Source organism: Aythya ferina (assembly GCF_964211825.1).
Source record: "Aythya ferina genome assembly, chromosome: 2".
Taxonomy (NCBI): Eukaryota; Metazoa; Chordata; class Aves; order Anseriformes; family Anatidae; genus Aythya; species Aythya ferina.
In genome coordinates, this window is record NC_140297.1 from 81,316,262 (window position 1) to 81,339,574 (window position 23,313).

Sequence of the window (23,313 nt, forward strand, 5' to 3'; positions counted from 1 at the left end):
ACTGAAGTTACTTCCTTCAGGTTCATGCCAGGTTCTCTTCAAAGCAATTCAGAGAACTTGGTTTGCTCAATCTTTTGACACGAATTAAGTCTGTTTCCAGTTCCAGGTAATGCACTTGACATACACAGCACTGGCACGAGACTGGTGTTTGTTTCTTGGATAAAATTACACAACACGTGCCCTTGCTATCAGTCCCTGATCCATTATCTTTGGCATCTGCTGCAGAGAAGCTGCTGTTATGCAATGGAAATTCAGAAGATCTCTTGTGCTTTGCTCACTTCTCCTCTAACCCAAGAAACAAGTATAAAACAGCTCACCGAATGCAAGGAAACCACCTACAAGCTCTTCTCACCATTTCTACCAAGTACTTCAGAGCTGCTTGCACTTCTCCAAGTCTGTTTCCTTCCCCTAATGACACAGATCGTTGCCATCCTGATGACAGCCTGGAAAAGGCCAGCGTGTACAGATATACCCTGTAGCTTTGAAGGGAAAAAGGGAAGAATCAGGGAGAACGCCAGCTTTTGTTCTGCTACATACAGGCTTGCTTTGGTAGAAAAGTTGAAGAAATGTAGGAATATGCTTTGAAATAGGATTTTTAAAAGGAAACTGCTCTTTATCTTGCATTTGAGAGAAAAATGTGTGAAGGACTGAATAAGTTGGACATAAAAAAAAATAGGAGCTGAGAGAACTGCTTGGGCAAATAAGAAGGGAGGGGTGGAGAAAAATCAAAAACAACAGGAAAGAGGCAGGCACAGATTGCCAATTAACTTCAGATCAAAGGAAAATCCTGCTCAAAACTGTTTTTCTTCTTCTAGGAGGCATCACCCATTTCTAGTATCTGCTGCAAAGAAATGAGCACGCTTTAGATGCAGACCCAAGAGAACGAGCCTGATACCGGTAAAGCTGGCAGAACATTTTTCACAGCTGACACCCCAGGTAAGAAGAACCAGAAACCCCATTGTAGTGCAGAACATCACCACTATGGTGGTCATTTGCTGGTCCTTTTCCCTCCTCTGTGCTGGCTACAGTAGAGCTGCAGCACAGCCCAGCATCTCTCGCCCTGTGCACTTCTCCTCAGGCACATTTCCCCCTTAAAGACTGCCCAGGAAGAACCATGTCAGTACATCCAAAACCAGCGTGAAAGCTCCAAGAAGGTGGCTCCTGGCTGGACTGAGCCCATCTAAACCTCAAACAACCGTGCACCTCTCAGTGCTAGCAGTGAAGCTTTGAAGAAATGAAGAACGCTTTGCAGCACCTACCCCTCGTCTGCTGGACACGTGGCGCGAGCCCTGTGGCTCACACAGAAGCTGTTGTGCAGCTACACAAGTTTTGCCATCAGGCCACCGTGGCAGCGGGCACGTGCACCATTGGCAGGAGGCTTTCAGGCAGGTGAAACAAAACATTTCTTAATTACAGCGGCAGAGCAAGGCTGGATCTGAACAAAAAAAAATCCATACCAAAACAAGAGCAGGTGTAGAAAGGGAAGAGAGCCATCACTTTGCAGTCTGGTTGCACACAGAGCAATTCGTGGCTGTGATTAATTCATGAAAACATCAGAATTCCAAGCGAGCGCAGGCTCAGCCAGGCCATTGCATCTGGCATCATAAGTGGCCCATTTGGAAAACACAGCCAGGTTGTTTTCCAGCTTCTCTAACCTCTAACATTAAAAAAAAAAAAAAAAAGCCTTGACAGGTAGGAATTTCCTGGCTACAGTCCATGCTCCAGCCTTTAAATGGGGGGGAGAGAAGGGAAATGATCATTTGTAGTTTGAATTTTAACTTTTTCCTAGCTTTCTAGCGGGCAAACAATTCACTTGACTCTTCCAGAGCCTAAGTCACAGCTATAACCACGTTCACTTAGTTCCTGTGCGAGATGATGATATTTATAGCATCTTTCTCAGTCCCTCGTCTAGTTGACTCGTTATTGCTACGGTTCTTGCAGACACCTTGGTAGAATACTAGTAAAAGGCAACTGCTCCAGCCCAGATTTTTGTAGCAAATTACCTGTAGACACTCATCTGCCTACAACAGTATGAGTCAGAGGAAATTACTGTTTATAGTTTACAGACCACATGTGACACCGAGCATGTTTGAAAGCAAAGTCCCTGCCTTGAATAGCTTAGATTTAAATTAGCTGAGGCAGCAGAGGAGGAGGGAGGGCCAAGCAAAAGCGAGTCTCGCCAATTCATGGCACGGTGCCTGGTAATAGGTCACCAAACAGGAAAGAAAACCCTGGCTTCATTATCAACATCAGGCTAATGCTCAAGTGCCGGTGACTTATTTCCTGCAGGCGGCTCAAAACACGACCCAAACTTATTTGGACTCCTACAAGAAAACTTAGCTCCTGCTTTCATGCAGGTAGGATGGCGTAGTTTGTTTTCTCAGTGCCTGAGACATCCAGAAAAATCAGCCTTAAAACGTCAAGCTTTTCTGCAAAAGAATGTAGCAGATTGTGTACGTGGCAGGTACCGTGCGCAGCTGGTGCCAACAGATGGATGTTGGCTCCCTCAAACATTGAGTAGAGGTGGTGGGGTTCCTGTGGGGAAGGGAAGAAGCGTCCTTCAGCGTCCATTCATCAAGCTGGAGCCTGTTAGGTAGGATAAAGAATGAAAAAGTGGGAACGAACCGAAATAAAAAAGTTACTATCAGAAGGGTGCGTGTGAGCAGTGTGTAGGTTGGGATGCAGAATTGTAATTAGGTCGCAGGGCCCAAAAGACAAATAACAGGACAAGCTAATCTAATACCTGGGCTGTCAGTACGTAAGTGCCAGGGGATGAACAGGAACAATTAAAAGTTTTTACACAGCTAATTATGACGACAGAGGATTTGTGTAATAAAATCACTAGATTGAAATATTGTTAAAATGATATTTTGAAAAAAAAATATAGAAGAAAAAGCACAGAGACTAGGCCACAAGAGCTCCAACAGGCTCCCTGCTCAAGAATAAAAGGAATAACATTTTGATAATAATCAAGTATCCGATGGAAAAGCAGTGCACTAGGAAGCAAAGAGTGCATCCAGCTCTTGCAATAGTTTATGTAAGTTGTGGGAATGGCTTTAAGTCAACCATGATTACTAGGGTGAATCTGGTTAAGACAAAAAACATGTATGGAAGCCAAACATGAAACAAGCTTGTCATTCTGGAGGAAGGAGAGTATGCAGCAAAATAAAGGCGTTCCTGCATATTTTAATAATTCAGAACCATTAGAAAGCTTCCTGTTAAGATAATCCTCAGAAATAACATTACAAAAACCATGAAAACACCAATCTATCATCATTAGAAGCCTAAAACAGAAAAAATAGATCAAAAGTGGCTGAACAGTCAATATTCTAACAGCTTCTTTGCTTCAGTTGACAAGTGCAAACTATGATCGGACTCACCTGATAGGAGTACGAACAACAGCTGATTCGAGTATCTGCCTGGACTACACATGTCCTGCTCCACTAATTAAAACAAAGGCAACCAAAGCAAGTCAGAAGACCAGCAGATAAAACAGAAAACAAACAAAACCAAAAATTTGAAATGAAACCTTATAATTTTATTTTATTTTATTTTTTTTTTTAAGACAAAGCCAATGGTTAAATCAGGGAAGAAACAGGACTGTGGAGTTGGAGGTCAGTCAGGCCACACTAGCACATGTAATGATATGTATAGCAGGAGTGACAGAAAATCCAGAGTTTAATGTCAATGTGAAGAAACATCTGTGAAGAACAAAACAACTGATTTAAAAAATTATTTTACCCGCAGGAAAATAATTTTTCGTATTGGTTGGAGTTAGCAGTAGCACCAAAAGTTAGGAAAAAAACGTAAGCTTTGTCAAAGATGAGTCACAGCAGATGTTATGAAAAATTTACGAGTGATTTATCCAGAACTTACAGAGGTTTTGGTTATGTAAAGCAAATGTAGCCTTTCATCAACTATAAACTGAGGAACACTGCTTAGTGCGTTTTAGATTAACACTGAAAACTGAAAGTGATGTTTTTCCTTTCCACCTTGCTATCATGTATTCTGGGATAATATATTATCACAGATTCCTAGCTAGATTAACTTATTCCCATTTCACAAAAACAGCAAAACCAAAGTTGTCCTTGGAGCTGCAGTTCTAAGCAGCAGTGTTTATTTAGAATATATTTTTAAAAACAACTTTAAACATCCAACATTAATGCTTCTGTTACAGATGTCATCCCACAACTGAGCAAGCAGCAAGATGTGAGTTTAAAACATACAGTATACTTTTCTACATTGAAGATAAAGGATTACACAGTTAGGTTTACAGAAACCCATAGGACAAATCAGCCTACAACAACAAAACACAGTTCCTGAGAATTTTGAGATTTCAGTAAAGACTCTCATTTTAAAAAGGTCAAGAGACAAGTACCCCGGATAGTAGCTTCAAACCTCTAGGTAAGAGCCCTGCCAGCCTGTGGTTCACTTCTAAAGTGTACACGAAAGGCAACCAAGAAAAAAAGCAATCCTATTGCAACCAGGATTATGTTTACTAACCACAGTTGCTTGCATCTACACTGGAATTTCCCCCTCATCTTACTCAAAGGTCCACAAAAAGATTCGCAGTCCACTGATATACATTTACACACTCCAATGTAAGACAAAGGTAAAGCTGTGTGTAACTGAATGATTTTGGAAAGGATGTTTCATCATGTTAGTAAACAAAAGCTCAGCACCTCACAGATGAAAGAATTTGTAACTAAATATTTTGGTTAGCCATTAAACAGAAATCAAAGTCTAAAAAAAAAAAGCTGTAAATTCTTGGAAATAACATTGAAGAAATACTCACAGAACACAGTTGATGTTGTACATTTTACTTAAATGAATTACAGCAAATTTCACCAGTCCTATGATTTATAAAGTACACAAGATATGGACATAAAGGAAATCAAAACCCAAAGACAATCACATGTGTGTATGTAGATATAACATACGCACACAAAATGTGCAAATTTCTTTTAATGCAAGTTCAACAAAGCTTATGCAGGATAGAGTTGTACAACGTTAGTGGGACAGAGTATTCTAGATATCCTAATGGCATTTCATATCTACAGCCAGTGCAAACTTACAAGGCACAAACTCAATGCTGACACTGTAGTGTTGGAAGTTACATTCAGGCACATCTCATCTTGATTTTTGATTTTTTTGAAGAACAACAATGGAAGTGCTACTTCTATACTAAAGTGTCAGCCTTTTCTCAAAGTTTAAGAACTAGATTGATGTAACCTACATGCAATAATGATCAATAGGGTTCTGAGTAATTTATCACTGCAAAGTCTGTGGCTAAATCACGTGAATGTGTGCTATTGCCCAAAATACCTCCTTTACATTCTTCAGAGATGACTTACACCTTGCCAGCCTTGGCATATGGAATCCTACTCACACTTTTTTCTGTAACTTCAGTCACACTCTTGCAGAAAGCAAAACTAGTTTTAAAAAAGAGCCAGCAAAAAACTCAAAACCTGTCAAGATACTTGCATTTAACAAATCTTTGCTAAATTGCATAGTGAGGTGTGTATCAGCTAGTAAAGGGTTAAAAGCACAAGCTGTTTAAGGCAAAATTTTAACACAGCACTGCAGAAAAAGCCAAATACCAGGTCCATCAGTATTTAAACAGAGTACTGGCCCATAGAGATTTATCTTCACAATGTTTTCTTTCTTACATTAACAGCAAACCCACACTTGCAGTATGCTTGATTAGCAAATTCTGTTGCATTTTTCTAAATGAAATGAGAGCAATTAACATGTAGGCTGATTGACTGATACTGAAAACACATGACAAATAGATTTTCTACCCCTCAAAAAAGGGCTTTTTGAGCCTCCTGGGAGTTCAAAACTCACTTGTACCCAGGGCGAATATAATACCTAAAATTGAACTAATCATTTAAAATTTTCTAATACGAGTTACCACATCACTTTGCTGCCTCACCCTAAAGTTGTCTTTCCAGTATTATTTTTCAATAGAATACATTTAATAGACATCTGAGGAAGACAATACAATACAAAAGCTTAAGGGTCTTTGCAAAGAGATCTTCTATTCCTTCTGCGAAGTAAGAAAGGAGTGATTTTATTGGCATTTATTTGTAGTGCCATCAATAAAGACAAGAATACTTAAGAAAGCAAAAATAGTTCTAATGTTCCACATACATCTTTGGTTTAGCCTTCCTGACCAAAATCTTCTGTAAACTTCTTTAACTTCTCCAGGTCCTGTTCGTTAACTGTTGGTTTTGTGCTAGCTAGCGACCTAAGCATATCGTTCTGTCAGAAAAAAAAAAAAAGAAAACAAGTGTATTCAGAAACAAGCATAGTACCACTGCTAACAGTATCTTTGCCAAAAAAATATGCTTTAGAAAACCTTTTAAAACAAGATGACCATAGGAACTCTTATTTAAGCAAACCTTCAAGTAACCCCAAACATTTCTGCACACAGGCCAAATTTTTATTCTATGAAGACAGACAATTAGCAGTGAGTTTTTCAAGAATAAAACCACAATCCCAGGTTTAGGTTTTAACCTCTCATCCATTCAGCATCCACTGAAGTGTTATTCATCACTGCTTACTGGAACAAACTGAACTTCTTTTTTCTTTTTTTTTTTTTTTAATCTACATTTAAAGTACAACAGTTTAAAGTTGAAAATAATCAAATGTTCCCATGTATTCTTCATAGTCCATCATGGTTAAAAAAACATGAATGAAAGGTACAAGAAAACTAATCAAGTCCTGGAAAAGGCAACTGAAAAGACTAGATGCTCATATTACTATAAAATCATGGGTAAAGATGAAAGTCAAAGTCATGACTTTCCAGACTTAAAGTTTGTCTCATCATACTACAGATACCCTGCTCAGAAAAGATTAATGCCTGATTTATTTATTTTTAAGAGCAGTAACTGCATTTGGACACTGAGACAAGCTCCTATGCAACTGTAGCACATTAGAGCTTAAGTTCCATTAGTAGCACTCAAGGAATTACTGTATTTAATTCCAGGAGAGACAGATGAAAAATCCACTTAGACTACACAGGCAGAAGTTTTAGGGCAGGCCTGCACTTGCACACATCTTTTTGTGCTTCCTTAGTATGCAAATATACACAGATAACTCATATATTATTTATATTTACAAAGCAGTACACACTGTTTTAGAGGTTTGTGATGCTCATGCAACACACTTTTCCTTCATTAATTACAAGAACTGTTGTACATTAGAACTGATAGCAGCACAAATTTGATATCAAGTCCTTTCCTCAGTGCTCTTAAATTCTGAATCTTCGGGGTGAAATATAGAACAAGTGCCCAGGAATTTTATTCATGTATTTATTCACAGTGAACTAAAATTCCAATTTGTCTTGAATAAGGTATTTTATTCCTTAGACCAAACCAAGTATTTTAACATATACAGAAAAACAGCTGAAAGGTACTGAAAGCTAGCTGCATCACCTCTGATGAATTTTAACCAGAACTACTGTTACATCCATCAGCTTTTTACATTTTATTGGATATACTTGCCTATATGTTGTGGACAACATTTACTTACAGCACATCGTTCCCAATTTACACTGAATAAAATTTCCCACTCCTCTCTCTCCTTAATGCTATAGGACAACGGGAAGGTAACATATCACAGGGCAGGGATTTTGAAGGTTTTAAATGAATAAGAGAAATGAAAGAATAGTGAAAGATTCAGATGCTGCCTGTGGATGAAGGGACTGCAGCTGCGTGGCACCAAACAAGAACAGTAAGAAAAAAATGCTTATCTGGGATGGAGAACTGGCTTGTTCACAGCCATGCTGTACATCAGGATTCAAGTATTATCTGGTATGCCCAGCATGTCTGAAAACAAACAGCTCATCCAATTGCCTTGCATACCTCTTTGAAAATGCCTTCACTTTAAAGTCTTTTTTGAGTTTTGCAAATCAAGAAAGAAATGCCACAAAAAATACCTACCATGGAAACCTGTGGCTCCAGTAATTTATCACCTGGAACATCCATCCATGTCATTTCTTCAGCGTCAGGATCACCTGGAGAGCAAGGGGTGAACAAATCTACCATGATATTTGGATTAGACACTGATGGTCCTTTTACCTAAAAAAAGAAAAACAAAAAATAAAAACCCTTTACCACTCTGCTTTATAGGAGTTTGTTTTTTTAAGTCAAGAGATTGAAGCTGAACATCATCTTTAGAGCAAAAGCATTCTCTGATTTTATGTAGATGCCCTACCCATGGGGATATCATGTCCAGCAGAAGAGAAATTGCATGAAAGTACTTGCATCATTCACTTTGAAAACACGCAGCTGCAGCCAGATACTTAAATTTACATCATGTCAAATCCTATGAGCCTCCTTCTCTTAAGGCAGGAATGTCTGTAGAAAGCTAACATGCCAGCAATCCTATTTGGAAAAGACGACTCTTCTCAGTCCCTGGCCACTTTGGGAGTCCACTCATCACTGGTTAACAGTTTTCTAAATATTTCTCCAGAAGTTGTCCCTGAGTGCTCCTCAGGTCAGGCAGCCAGAGATGCCTTTTTAAACTTTTACGTGGTGCTCTACAAAGCTCTGTGCACCTTTTCTGACAACACTCGATAGAAAATAGGGCCATCTAGTGGGAGAAGTGAAACCAGCCTCTTTTCCAGATGTACGGACAGACCCCCAGAAGCTGCACCAGGTTTCTTTTCCCTTTCTGCAGAGCGTATCTAGGACCCACAGTTCTATTTTCTTTCATCATTATCTGAAGCATCACACATCCACAGGAACTCAGAACACATGCAAAGACTGAAAGACAACACACTAACCAGCTGCTTTTAACTGCAGAGAACTGGATTTGCCATTCCAACCTGCTTTTAAAGCACAGTGCTTTAAACACAGGTTGTAACACCCAAAACACTAACAAACCTTTGAGTTATCATCACTTGGAGCAAGCAATGGTTTACAATGAATGACTGAAAACTGAGCAAAGTGCTGTTTAGCTGGGACAAGTTCTCTGTTACTATGCAACTAGTCAATAAAGCCAAGATTTTTTTCTTACAAGAAACTGTATCCAACTGAAGTACTAACAAAACAAGTGGAATAAACTTGACTTTTGTCAGAACACTCAAAGTACTGCAGTTCTTTTTCTAGCAAAAGAGGTAAGAAGTAAGGATTGCCTTTGGTTGCTTTGAAACTGTGACAATTGAGGTTATTTCATTGTGCTGCAGTAGTCTGAGACATGCCTGGGATACTTGCAAATTTCGCTTTGAAAAGGCTAAAAAGGTAACAACCCATTGGTCAGAAATGTCATTGTCATTTAAAGTCAATAAATAATGGATAAATACTTCAGGCATCTCTACTGAAAGGAAGGAATCAGCCAGAAAATCCCTGATACATCAAAATACTTGCCTTTATTTTTAAAGGAATACAATTTATGGCAGCACTACTGCTTCAAAATACTGTTTCAAAATGTTCTTTGTATTTAAAACTAGCAAAAGACTCTCAACCTTAAAGTTGTACCCTAAAGAGTACATTCTGGGGGGGAGGACATTTTAAGGGGCAACAAAACGATGACTTCCCTTTATGGAATCAAAAACCTCTGCAGAATACCTTAACCCACCTTCACCTGCAATACACGAATTTCTGTTAAATGAAACTTTGCAGTAAAAGTATAAACAAAAATACTTTTAGTTTGGGTCTCTTAAAAAGCAAGAAGTTCAAAAAAAAAACATTTAATACATTTTTGGTTTTGGAATTCTGTTTTTAGCCATTGATAACCTTAACACATTTTTTTTTGCCTCCATTGAAAGCATAATAGTTTAGAAACAATTTAAGCAACACTTGTGCAAATTCTCCGGGGAAAAGAAAATATTGCACAGATTCATTGGATTTAAATTGATCTTAAGAACTCTAGAGGGTTCTTAGTCAGATGAAATTTCTGTGATCCAAACATTTAGAAGAAATGTTTACGTTAGCATGTAATATGTAGACATCACTGCAAGATAAGCCAAACACATGTACGGTTTCAACAGCCTCTTTAGAGAGCAGCTAAATAAGCGTAAGCTAACTTTCACATTACACCAGCATCCCGAAGGTGTTTCATTGTTTGGGCAGGATGGGACCTTGCTCAGCTGTCCTGCATCTTTACTACTGTCCCAAGTAACATTAGGTTAAGATTCCAGTAAAAACAGTCACCTTAGTTTTTCAGTCTGAAGGCCATTCCAAGCAAGCAGAATGTGCATAATTATAATTCATTTGTTTCCATACTGATAAGGAATACATTTATCAACACAAACACTACAAAAACATGAAGAACCATGTAATCTGATACAAACAAAAAAAAAAGAGCACCTCTGTAACGCTCCATTTGAAGTTAACTTCAAACTGAATGCTTTTAACCTTTTAACACTAGCTAGAGATGTGAAGAGTCAGAGCTTGGATTGCACAGAACAAGCACCTAGAAACCAGCTGCATCAGACTTACAGCAGAACTTGTGTAAAAATGAAAGGAGATGATATCCATGCACACTCTTAAAAAATAAAAGGACAGTGTATAAACATTCATAAGCATTCAGTATTACCCAAACCAAACTCGGTTTGCTTGGAAGAAATTTTCAGATCAAGATAATTTTAAGTCAAAATAGCATGAAAGTTTGTTGATTCTTACTTACTTTTTTAAAGTGAGTAGCTGATTGCACTATTCGAACAGGCTGCATCAGTGCATCGCGTACAATGATGCTTATATCTGCACCAGAATAGCCCTCCGTTCTTTTTCCAAGCTCTCGATAATCTGCTTCTGTTAGGCGATTTGGAGTTGACCCAAGGTGAAGTTTGAACATTGCAGCCCTGGCATGCTGTTCAGGTAAAGGAATATAAATACGCTTCTCAAACCTGGTTTCAAAAAGAAAAAACAGAACACTCCACAGACGCTGGCTCATGCAGGTGCACAATGGAAAGAAGCTTATGCAAATCAGCATGTAGTTTGTTCCTAAGTGAAACTGCTTCTTTCTAATATTGTATTATACACCATTAAAAAAAAAAATCAAAGGCAAATATTCAACAAGCTAGTCTCATAAATAATACTGCAGCCATCATAAGCCAACATCTAAAATATAACAAGTATTTCATTTTCAGGACAAAGATCACCTCTTCAGATTGTATTTTCTCCAGGTTCTCTTCAACCAATTTTGTGTTTTAAAAGAAAAAACAACACTGAAGACTTTTTTTTTTTCCTTCTGTGAAGTGCATTTGAGCAGTTTTCACCCTTACAGAAAGAACTGCCTCATAACATGTTGACAAAACCACTTTCTATCTTTTTTAACTTCTTAGAAGAGAACTTTGTAGTTGGAAACAAATTTGAAGTCCTGCTCTCAACAGGGCCATCAGTAAAAACTGTTGGTATCTGCAGTTCTTCCTTTGTAGCAGCATCTGTTCTCACAGTAGAGATTACCTCCCACCAACTAAATGAGAATCTCAATTCTGTAGAACAGAATTAACTTGCTACACATGACAAACTGGGCCAAGACCATGACAAATTAGTTGTTACTGCCACTTTGTAGAAGTTCCTTTGAGTTTTACAGACAAAACATAGATATGCCTTCACACTGCAAAGTACAACCTGAAATTTCAGGTAACACATCCATTTCTCTATCTGTCTATACAACTATAGCCATATAGGATGGAAGCGACCTCTGGAGGCCACCTGGTCTAAATTCCCAAAGTACAGTCAGCTTGAATTCAGTATACAGGTAAGAGTCAATGGCACTGTCACAAAAAGCAATGTTTCTTTAGCCTACAAAAATGACCATTGTCCAAGGTGTGTCCTCATCACAACATAACCATACTTGTAACCGCATTTGTCCTCTGCTGCTCTGCAGCTGAAAGATCCAGCTCATCAGATACACATACAAAAGCTTCTTAACTCAAGAAAAGCAGTGAAAATACACTCTGAAAGATCACACAAATTGTGTGTGACCAGTACTAAAGCTTGGTAGTTCTGCGTAACATAAAGTTACATTTCCCTGAAATTACTCCAGCTATTCAATAGCTTACTACAACTGAAACGGGTAGCTTTGCCCCCTGTATCCCTTCTGAGCAGCATGTTTTGTATCTTGTCCCCCTTGCCAACCACGAAATCAAACAGCAATGAAATAGAATAGCCTTCTGCTTGCCCAAGCAGAATTAGCTGACCGAGATATGAAATAACCTACAGGGTAAATACAAGGGTGAACAATCCACCTCTTAAGTGGCAAGGGGCTATTGACTCAGTCCAGTCGTGTCTGAGAACATTAGCCATGCCTGCAAGCATTAACGAGATTACTGCCTCAAATAGCCTTGTGCTGAACCTTCACAACAGTTGCAAATTTCACACCATAACAGAGCGCCATCGTACCTTCTCCTGATAGCAGAATCCAAAACCCAGGGTATGTTTGTTGCTCCTAAGACCAATATTCCTTCATTGTCGACACCAACCCCTATATGAGGGCAGAAACCATTTCACCATTTAGAAGATAAACAAAGACTGTTTTAAAACATTGTCAAGATTTAATGGGGTGGAAGTGCAGATTTCTTTAGCGTTCTCATGCCAGCTGTACTTAAAATACACACCTTAATTCCTTTGATTCTGAAAACCAGCAACCTTACCTTGCATCTGGACTAGAAACTCTGTTTTAATCCGTCTGGCAGCCTCACTTTCATTTTCACTTCTTGACCCACATAGTGAATCTATCTCATCAATGAAGATAATGGAAGGTTTGTTTTCTCTGGCAAGCTGGAACAAGTTTTTCACTAATCTTAAAAAAGGAAACAGCCGCAGTTATCTTAATGTAAACACCATCAAAACCACACAATTTAGGATTATGACAGTTACTTTGTTTAGAAAAAGCTAAAAAAAAAAAATAGACCCCCGAAATGCATTGATAAAGCTACTCAAAGACACAACATTCTTCCAGCTCCAAGAACTCTGCATTATGTGGAGGGAAATACCACAATATATAGGGAAGTGAAGCATCTTAGAGTACTCCATGTGTGATTTTGCAGGCAAACCCTGCTAAGGTTTACCCTTCTGCAAGACAGATTTAACTATATAAAACCACCAATTTAGAAAGAATCAAAGCAAGATGGCTTTGTCTTATTTAAGATTTGCAACCGAATCTGATTTCCTCTAGAGATTTTTGAAGAAATATGTACATTCTTATATATATATATATTTTAAATAATATTACAGAAGAAGATAGTTTGCCTAAAAAATCTGAGATGAATCTTACCAACATATTATACTAAGGTAAAAAGGAAAATAAATAGCAACATGCTGGACAATTCTTCATATCACTGACACTAATAACTTTGGGAAACAGTCCCAGCCTGAAGAGAAACAAGAAGTCTTTATTTTGACTTTGACTTCAACATCAAACAGAAAAAACGTCAAGTTGGACTCCATTTTTTTTTTTTTTAACCCTATCTCAATTCACGAAAGCCTCATGAGAACCCTAGATGGATAAATTCCTGTACTTCTAGATTGCAACAGATATCACTTCAGGCCTCCTGGTCTTGTTCACATGCCACATAGTAACAAACGAAGTCAGCATGAGGAAAGAAAATTTCATTGCTGCTCCTCACTTGCAAAAATGATTTGGAGGTGAGGAGCAGCCGTGAAGTTTTCTTCCTTCATGCTAAATTCATTTGTCTTCCAGGTTTTGTTTAAAATCAGAATGAAGGAAAATCACCTCCATACAGACAAAGCAATACCATGTGTTAGCCACAAAGCCGCTGAGACAGATGAGCGGGGAGGTGACAAAAGTACCCCAAAATTTCAGACTGATGCAGTGCACTATCACAGCTGAGTTCAGGAGGGGTTGAGATCTCCATAGTGCTCCTGACACCTTGCTGAAATAGTTTTAAAAACCCTCTTGAGCACTGAGGAGCAGTCCAGCTGCAGCAGCACAAAATGCAGCACATGATGATATATTTACCTGACACTGCAGCACGAAGCATAGAAACACCAGAAGTTTGTTTTAACAAGACACATGACCCTTCCCTCAAGTTTAATTTCTTTAGTGTCTTATCTAGCTCTGTAATACTAATTTCTTCTTGCCAGTATTTCTCTGGACCTTTGGCAACTTACTTTTCGCTCTCTCCTAACCACTTCGAGACCAAGTCAGAGGAAGATACTGAGAAGAAAGTTGAGTTGTTGGCTTCTGTTGCAACAGCCTTTGCTAAATAAGACTTCCCTGTTCCTGGTGGTCCAAACAGAAGAATCCCTCTCCAGGGTGTTCTCTTTCCTGCAAGAAAGAAACCATCGTTCATCAAAAAAAAAAAACAAAAACAAAAAATAGGTTTGTATCAAAAACAAACCTATTTTTCTGACGAATCCTCCCTAATTTGTTAGGTTTTCTGTCTCTACCTAGGAAACTCCTGTCAGTCACACCACTAAGAGCTCAGCTGGAGCTATTGATACATCAGCATAACGTTCTTCTCATACTGGTACCACTCCCAACTTCAACAGTAGCATTAGAATAAGAAATAAATGCTGTAATCCTGACCTGTAAACAAGTGTGGAAATTTAATGGGCAAGATCACTGCTTCTTTAAGAGCTTCTTTGGCACCTTCAAGGCCTGCAACGTCACTCCATTTTACATTTGGTCGCTCCATGACAATAGCACCTGTCAGAAAAGATTATATAAATTAGCAATGCACGTTGTTCACCGCTTCCATTTAAAAAAAAAATGCCCATGTTCGTAACGAGCAAAATCAAACCATTTCTAAGTAGATTTAGAGAGTAAATAGTGTTAGTCAAATGGACGCTATTCCACAGAGGTTTGTCACATTGTTTTATCCCAATAAACCATCGATAACTAGAATACTTGAGAGCGAGAAGTTCTGCAATGCCCAAAGCTAGTTTGTGACTGACCAGAAAAAAGGCATTTAGCATTCACAGAGCAGTATCTTCACTAAGGGTACTGAGACAGCATCTCTCACTGAAGCCCAGCGTTGTACTTTCCAAAAAATTTGAAGTTTCATTGTAAACAAGGAGAGAAATAATGTAGTTGCATGAGCCCAGCACTTGTAAGATCCTCTGGCAGATAAAGTAACTTGTTGGTTACTTAGATGTGCAATAGATAGTCTGAACATCCACTGCATAAGCCTTTTAAAAGCTAGGGCTGAAAGCATCAGAAAGGTTACTTTTTCTACAGCTTAGCAGGCTCCAAATACCTTCCATGTCTAGCCACGTTCTCTAAGTTTATCACCAAGTCTTATCTCAATCAACAAGTTGTAATTTGATTTTAGCCAACTGATGTGATTTAGCCTCCTCTTCAGGCTTCGAATTAATTAGTCTGATCTCAAAAATGTTTTGTCTCCACTACTGCTAGACGGAACAGCTTGAATGTGAACTAGTAATAATAGATTTTGAAATCTATTACAAGGCAAATCCAAAGGGTAAGAAAAAACTTCCCAGTTGAATGAATGCCAACCAACCCAATACTTTCAAACACACTGAAGTTTCAGCTGCCCCATTTCTATACCAGGACTTTTCTGTAAATTCACAATTACCTTTCACCAATTGTTTTCTTGACTCCTTAACCTTATGCCTTCAGAACTCTGTAAATTGATTTTGTTCAGGCTTTCTTTTTTTTTTTTTTTTTCTTTTAGAGGATTGAAAATTTACTGCTACTCGTCGCTAACAGATAAAGCAAATAACACTTGCTCAGTTTTTCAGCATCTCTGTTGAGATTTTTCTTTTCCCACGTCTTTTTCATGAGACTGAAAGGAACATCGTTTGTTAACGACTGGAATTATTAACAATATGAAATCTGGAGTCCAAAAAACATCATGTTGTTCACTGTGTTAAAAGCACTAGAGTACAAGTTTGCAATCAACTTCCTCTCTATACACTGAAATTCAACCACTCATTTTCAATGCAATAAATCCTTCTGCGAGGTTAATTATATCTCAATTTTTCTTAAAGTACACAGGACTAAGGGCTCCATAACTAAAATAATTAGTAGAAACGGTAGGAAGAGCAAATTATTTCCAAGCTGAAGTAGCAATTATCTGCCCCAGACATGCCATGATAACTGAAATTACCGCACTGTAAGAGATTACCCACACCAAGACACAAATGGAACTGGACATTGTAGGCTTCCTAATTTTGTAGGTGTAAATGAATAGCTGGAAGATTAAGCAATAGAGTGCAAAAGGCCTTTACAATTCTAAACACGAGTACATGACAATAAACCCACAATTACTATCCAGTCCGAATGGCAGCGGCCACTTCTCCCACAATAAGTCAAGTTGCTGCTATAATTAAAACCTTGAAAACAGACACAGATTTGGGAAAGTTCCATAAGGCAAAGACAGCTAAGAATAAAAAGGCAGTAAAATTAAATACAGGAAATATCTGTGGCTGTTGTGGGAAGCAAATTAAGATGAGTAATGTGAAGACTGCCCAGAGTTTATACGCTATTGGAGTAAGAGACTCTTACATTAAGGTTAAAGACATCAAGGATCTCACATCTCAGACTTCCAAAGCATGAAAACAAATAAGCAAGAACCTTGCCATTTTATAGAAAAGTCTTAAAGAAGTGCTAGGTGCAAGACACTGTTTCTTGAAGACTGAAGGTCAGATTCATGTGGGAAGAAAAAGTGTTTATAGTGAGAGATAGGGGTAAAAGTCCAATGCTCGTCACTTTTCTGTTGTTTTTAAATACAGGAAATTGTCCCTTAGAACTACACACGGAGTTAAATAAAGGTGTCAAGAAGTAGCAAAAGCATTGCAGTTTCCAAACGTCATACAATAGCTCCTGAAATTATACAAGCTGAGAAATCTGTTAAATGCATTTGATCTTTTTTACAATGAAGTTCCTTCAGATTTTTAAACAGCAGCTGTCAGGAAAGCTCTGAACAATTCTTTACAATTAAAAAGTAGTTAGCACCGAGCAAAGACACTTTTTTACTGTATAAAAAACTTGCGCTAGCTGCCATATGTTGCATCACTGAACATACCAAGCATTTGAGTTCAAAAACCCAATTCTGTTACTCAGCTGAGTATCACTTCTCACAGCAATGTGAGGAAACGCTACAAGAACAAGAATCCATCTTCTTGACTTCTAAACTCCAGCGCAAGCTTTTTGTATTTGTATGATGTCTGTTACCTAAGGCAATAATACCCCAATGCACAAGAGTAAAATAGTGATACAGTTTAGCAAGTAACTACCTGAAGTGTTGCAACTGTTCCCTTTGGAAAAAGCTTTCTTGAAAAATGACAGAATTCAAGCAGGAAACACAAAGGACAGGAGATGAACTTCAACATATTCACAGCACACAAACACATAGCTCCACAAAGACTACACTTTTGTATATGAACAGTATACACTAACTGAGCCACTTAAAGACAACAAACTAATCCATAACATATATGTGCCAGTAATCTAGAAATTCACTTGACTGAAGTCATCTCTATTTAAAGAAAGGGAGGCTTCAAAGTTACCTTGAAGTTGATTCTGTAGCTTCTTTTTCTCCGGATTCTCTGACTCTCCTTCCCCATCACTTTCGTTCCTTGGAAACAAGAAATAAAATACTGAAATACATTGAGACACTGCTGTCTTAGATTAAAAGGCAAAAAGCAGAAAGACAGCACTTTGAGGAGAAAAAAAACTTAAGATTTTAGGCTCTTTCAGATCTCTACAAGCTTAGATCATTGTAGTTCTGTTTTTCCACACCACACTCTTTCTAATCCCCTCTCCTAACCATTTCAACTTCCTCTTACAGGTCTGATCCCTCCTCCACTTAACACACTTTGCATGCCTTGAGCCATCTTCTAGGAAACAAAACCCCTTGCATTGAGCAACATGGAAGCACCAAAACGGTTCAGCTGTGGATGTTGGCACTTATCCCCTACCTGGAACTGCAGTTGGGCTTGGTCAATTCCATCTGGTACTATAAAAACTCTACACCCACGTCTTGTCAGAATAAAGGGAACAGGAAGTTACAGAAGGAAAAAAGTAGACTAGGGAGAGAACAACGGGGGTGGAGGTCATAGAGCCATGTAGCCTCTGTGACAGTAACGATCCCTTTTATTATAAACCATCAGAATGCAGCGCAGCTCCAAAAAATAAAACTAATGAGATGAGTAGACAATGAAGGAGACTGAAAGGCAGGTGAAGTTTCAAGAGACAAGTGAGCAATGCTTGGTGTTCAGCGCTGCGAAAAAGGGCAATCTCACCTGGAGATACCTTCCTGAACCCTTCCTCTCCCCTGTCCCCATAAAGCCATCAGCAAATGCACAAGAGACTCTGCTTGTTCAGGAGGTCTGATTCAGCTCTCTGATATGTAAAATGAAACACAGATCTAATAAAAGGAAAGCAGTGGAGAGGCTAGGCAGCAGCAAGGCACTGCAGTGATTCAGGCCACCTTATTGAACATCACCCTACAACAAGGCCTTTTGCACCTCCTTACCATGTGAGACAGGTAAAACTTAGGCCACAGTAATCATCAATTTGAATTTATTTTCTACTTGGCAAGCATTCACATGCAGAAGAATTGCGTCATTGTGCTCACTGATGTTTTAAATCTGATAAGAATGTGTTAGTCTGAACCAGCTTTCATTCTTCAGTGAATTTCCCATGCAAATATTCAATCATCTTAGTAAGCAAGCACAGAAAAGCCTGTGATACTAATTCACGCTATTTTTCTTTTATTAGCCCACTGTACTTCAACATTAGTAGTCACCTGAAGCATTTCAAAGCACAAGTGAAAAGCTGAATTTTAGAGTAAGTTGAATTCAGGAAGTATTTTGCTTTACCTTCTCCCAAAACATACCCTTTTCCATCAGCAGGACCAGACTCTTTAACTGGTTTTGGTGGAGAATTTTCTTTCTTTTTCAGATACTCTTTCAGTTTTTCTGCTCTGTCCAAGTATTCCGCACATCTCAATCTAATGCTCTGTTTTGCTTTATCACCCTGCGCTTCATCTAAGAGTTTGAAGAGAAACAAAGTTTTGTTAACAGCAAACACGTGCATCAATCAGAAAACAAGACTAGATCTGTCATCTTTACGTCTTATGCATACACCTCTCTCAGCACTCACCACATAACCAAGTTCTTCAACTACTTATTTTACCCCTTATACCATGGAAAGGAGGAGTGACAGGAAGGAGTAATTGTCTACCAGAGATCAATCACACACCTGAGTATTGCTTTGGCTTAAAACCCAACTGAACAGGATTAAGGACAATGGCACTGGAAGTTTTTTCTGTCAGCCTATCAAGCTATTGACCATTATTTTAATAATTCATTTTCTAAATTAGCTCATCAAGAAGATGCTTGTGCTGAGTGATTTTTTTTTAGTCTGGAAATGCTTTGCTTTTCCATAGCCTTCTAATTTTAGAAGTCATTCGCATCAAAGAAAAATGACATAAAGAAAAAGATAGGCGTGTTTCAACAGCCACACTGTTCTCGTAGTCACTATTATTGTAGTTTAAATCAGCGATCAAAATTTAAAATATTAGGTTTAGATACTAGGTTTAACAATTCAAATATAATTTTGGAAAAGCTCAAAGTCATACTCTGTCGAAGTCTGTAAGATTTAAGTTAAGTCAATCTCTGTTTTTATCAATTCCTTAGTGACTTTTTCGCTTGGCTCAGTGGTTTCTTCCCCCAAATTACAGAGATACATGAGTGCACTTATCTCTGGCTAGCAACCCTAACCTGCTCAGTTTATGGCTGTACATTAAGAGAATCCACTCTTTGCATATAAACACTGGACACAAGACAAAAAGTACAAAGAACTGTGAAAGAGAAAGCATAAAATAATTATGAGGGTATGGAAACCAAAGGAAAATGAGAACGTAAAAATCCATCGCATACATTTTGTTGGTCAAGGCGATGAGTAAAACAGACAGCAAGGAGCAAAGATGCCAGCAGAAACGTAGGAAAGTGAGTGGCATGAGTAAATAAGGAAGAAGTGCTCCGTGGATACCACAAAGAGTTCTTGCGTATGATATGGTTATCTGCACAAGAGAAGTACAGGAATCCCCATACTTCTGTCACGTTTCCTCATTTGCAGTGGCCAGCCTGAGACACTACAACAGAAACCCAGAGGGCAGACAGTAAAACCCTCTGTCCCTCTCAAAAAAAAAACCTAATAAACACTCAAGAGAAAAAGAAAATCTGTTTTCTTACAAGAAAGGAGCAGCATGTAGCGAAGGCAAAAGCTGAATAACGCATAACCTCAGTCAAACTACAGATAGCAAGTGTCAGCTGGTAATGAAAGTCAGATTTTAAATACTGATGTCACCATAAGAGATTACTCTGACAAATTGGCTATAAAACTCTACTTCATGACCTAACACATTGCACTTACATTTAATAACGTGAAGAAAATACTGGACAGCATGCTGGTACAAGCGGAAAGCTTCCTCGTAGTTGCCTGCTTTGTCTTCCTGTGCTGCCTTGCTAGCAAGGTCTATTGCTTTCTGTAACAGAAAAAAATAATTAAAGTAAGCGCTGTCTGGCAGCATTTTGCATAATCAGAGAGATTTTAAACTGTTGCTCTGACTTATTTTTGATGTGTAGCTTTTCTGCTCTTTAATGTTTACCCCAAAAGGCTGAATGCAATTGATTGCAAGCCTTTGATGGTACATTATGTACAGGACATTCCCATCCTTTCATGAACAGTGATAAGCACAACTTACCAGCACACAAACAAGCAGTAAGTGACAAGATTAATTTTCTGTGTAGCAACTATTACTGATTTGTCTATGCAAGTTTAATCACCAATCTCTTGCATTTATTATGGAAAAGTTTAGAAATACATTTCATGTTTTTTCATCGCAGACGATTTCATCCATGAGTCATGACATCAGAAAACCTACTGACAGCAGAGCCCATATAGGAAGTACAGAGCGCTGAAACCAGCACTATCACTGCTCCAACCCAAAGCCGGGAGTTAGTTCAAAGACTGATTATTTGTTTGGCTGCTCTCGAAGGATTTAGGTTCTTGATATCCAATTAAGAAATTCTAATCACTGCTCTGGGAGGGAGCAGGGTGAAAGGAGCCCACTAGGCAGAAATCAGCTAAGTTATGAGCACTGCAAGAGTTCTATTAAGGAGAATTTAGGGCTGAATTTTTAACTTGTTTGCTGAACTAGTTTCAAACAGAACTGGCTGTAATCCAAGCCGCCATACTGCAAACACTGACCTGTGCATTTATTGACACCACTGTTATTCCTGTGCTCTCAACTGTTTATTACCTCCTATCATGCTTGGCTCCTTGGCCGTGGCCTATCCCACTTCAGGGGAGCTATAAATGACAGTCTGAACGCCTGGCTCGTGGAAGCCCAAAAAGGACCAATTAAAAAAAAAAAACAGAGGTCGCTAACACTACCCAAATCTCCTCTAGCCCCGTACGCATTTTTCCACGTACAGTCCATTTCTTCTCCTAAGCATAACACAACCCCTGTGAGCATACTAACTAACCTCAGGCAGCAAGGCGGAGACGTCCAAAAGACCTTTCCACAGCCATTCCCGTGCACGTACACTCACCAGTCCCCAGTCACACCGAAACCGCCTCCCCCCCGCGGCCCAGCCGATACCCGGCCCGGCACCGCCCAAGCGGCCCAGGCCTTCCCAGGCCGTCACCGTGCCCGGGCCGGGCCTCTACCTCGGGGCCCTACCTGCAGGTTGCCGGCGTTGCCCGCCATGGCGGGGCGCTGAGGGGGGTGTGAGGGGGGTGTGTGTGTGTGGGGGTGCCGCCGGCCGCAGCCGCCCCGAGCACCAACCGAAACCGCGGCCCCTCCGCCGGCTGCTTCCGCACTACAGCGCCGCTTCCGCTTCCGGCAGCGCCTCGCGTGACGTCAGCGCGTCCCCGTGACGCCACCGCCCCCCATCCGTGACGTCACCCGCCCCGCCGCCTCTGAGGGGGTGGCTGCGGGTAATGGCGGCCGCCCCCCCCCCCACCCGTTTTGGCGGGAGGGGGCGGGGGGGACAAAATGGCGGCCGCGGCACCCTGAGGGCAGCGCACGCGGCTGGGGAGCTATGAGGGGTTTTGTGTCATAAAACTCCTCCGTGTTGCTCAAAGTGTGTCTTTGTCACCGCCAAATAAAAGTTTCAGCTTCTGGCTTCATCTTCACATCGTTTCTTGAAAACATTAAATGGTTGTTTATATATATATATATATGTATACATATATATATATAAATGTTTTTTCCCTGTGCCTCACACTGCAGACCGAAATAAAGTCTCAACACCTTTGCCCTGCTCTGTCCCGTGGCTCGCTTGTCCCCGTATCAGTCATGTGCCCCCTTTCCTGTCATATCAGTGCCGAGTGCTTTAATTTGCAGAGCCGAGCCTTAATGAGTTCTGACACCCGTCACACGCAGGTGTCACCAGTGTTGGTCACCTGAGGTTTGGCAATAAAACCCGGGTAACGTGCAATGCCTGCAGTGAATGAAGGAGGAAGTGACTCAATGCACAGCAAGTTATAAACCAGTTTTGTAGAGTTCCCTTGCTGTATGGACCTCAGATTTATGAATTTCTGCTAAGTCAGTGCAGTGCTTCTGCTAAATTAGTGCCATATCCTCCCCTGTGTTTCTGTAATTCCATCAGGTACAAAAGGAATATCTGAGAAACTCTTCCTTAGATTCATAAACCCCATTTTTCCAACTACCCCCACTGCAAGTTTGGCCTATCTGAATGGTAATTTCAGTGTCACTTCATTATTATTGTTCTTATTGTTTTTAATAAACTACTTCACTGAACCTTTTCAATACAGCCAGCAGGCAGGCTGTTCGGGGCAGAAGGTAAAAGGCACTAACACAGTCACCCCTATGCCTAGGGATGTTGCAGTAATCTCTCCCCCAGACCCTTTGGTCGGCAGTTTGTTTTGCTAAGTGTCTTCATACATCCAAAAAAAAGAAAAAAAAAAAAAAAGTGATATAGCAAAGATTAAGGCAAGTAATCAGGCTCTGTGAAATGAGATGGCAGAGGGAACATTGGACCTAAGAGAGATGTTACAGGAAGTGTGGTTTATTAAACATCCACCAATGACTCTGTCACAAAAGGCAACTGATTGGGCAAGTGATGGGAGAGCTGAGTATTTCTAAATACTCAGCCTCTTGTGCTGTAATCAGGATGCAGGCATAGCATACTGTGGTGTGAAGTGCTCAAGAAAACTCAGTTAAATCACATATATCCATTTCTTTCTTCTTCCAAGTGTCGTTTCTCAAACCATGAGATAAAAACATTTTTACCTTTTCACTATGGATTATGTCATCTTGGAGCCTTTGGTATACTGTTTACCTCCTTTCTATTTACAACACTTTAATTTCTTGCAGATGTCATTTCTATTCTCTCA

The 23,313-nt window shown here is 39.6% G+C and overlaps 1 protein-coding gene across 1 annotated transcript; it reads right to left on the minus strand.

Moving 5' to 3' along the window:
- Positions 1–4,085: 4,085 nt before the first annotated feature.
- On the minus strand, positions 4,086–21,804 carry VPS4B (vacuolar protein sorting 4 homolog B). The gene is made up of 11 exons (XM_084507626.1): positions 21,635–21,804; positions 20,323–20,434; positions 18,782–18,932; positions 17,451–17,518; positions 14,506–14,625; positions 14,088–14,244; positions 12,608–12,756; positions 12,357–12,438; positions 10,636–10,855; positions 7,947–8,084; positions 4,086–6,264 (listed from the first exon to the last, which is right to left on the minus strand). Exons 1-11 carry the CDS (start codon positions 21,659–21,661, stop codon positions 6,163–6,165), a joined length of 1,326 nt encoding a protein of 441 aa, XP_084363752.1. The 5' UTR covers positions 21,662–21,804; the 3' UTR covers positions 4,086–6,162.
- Between the last annotated feature and the right edge of the window lie 1,509 nt (positions 21,805–23,313).

Bases quoted from the DNA above. Each gene is read 5' to 3' on its own strand.
- VPS4B (XM_084507626.1), bottom strand. From the start codon at position 21,661: ATGGCGGGCAACGCCGGCAACCTGCAG. The intron at 20,435-21,634 runs GTAGGGCCCCGA...TTTCTGTTACAG, and splicing joins GCAACGCCGGCAACCTGCAG to AAAGCAATAGACCTTGCTAG. The intron at 14,245-14,505 runs GTCAGGATTACA...TCTTTCTTGCAG, and splicing joins ATTTCCACACTTGTTTACAG to GAAAGAGAACACCCTGGAGA.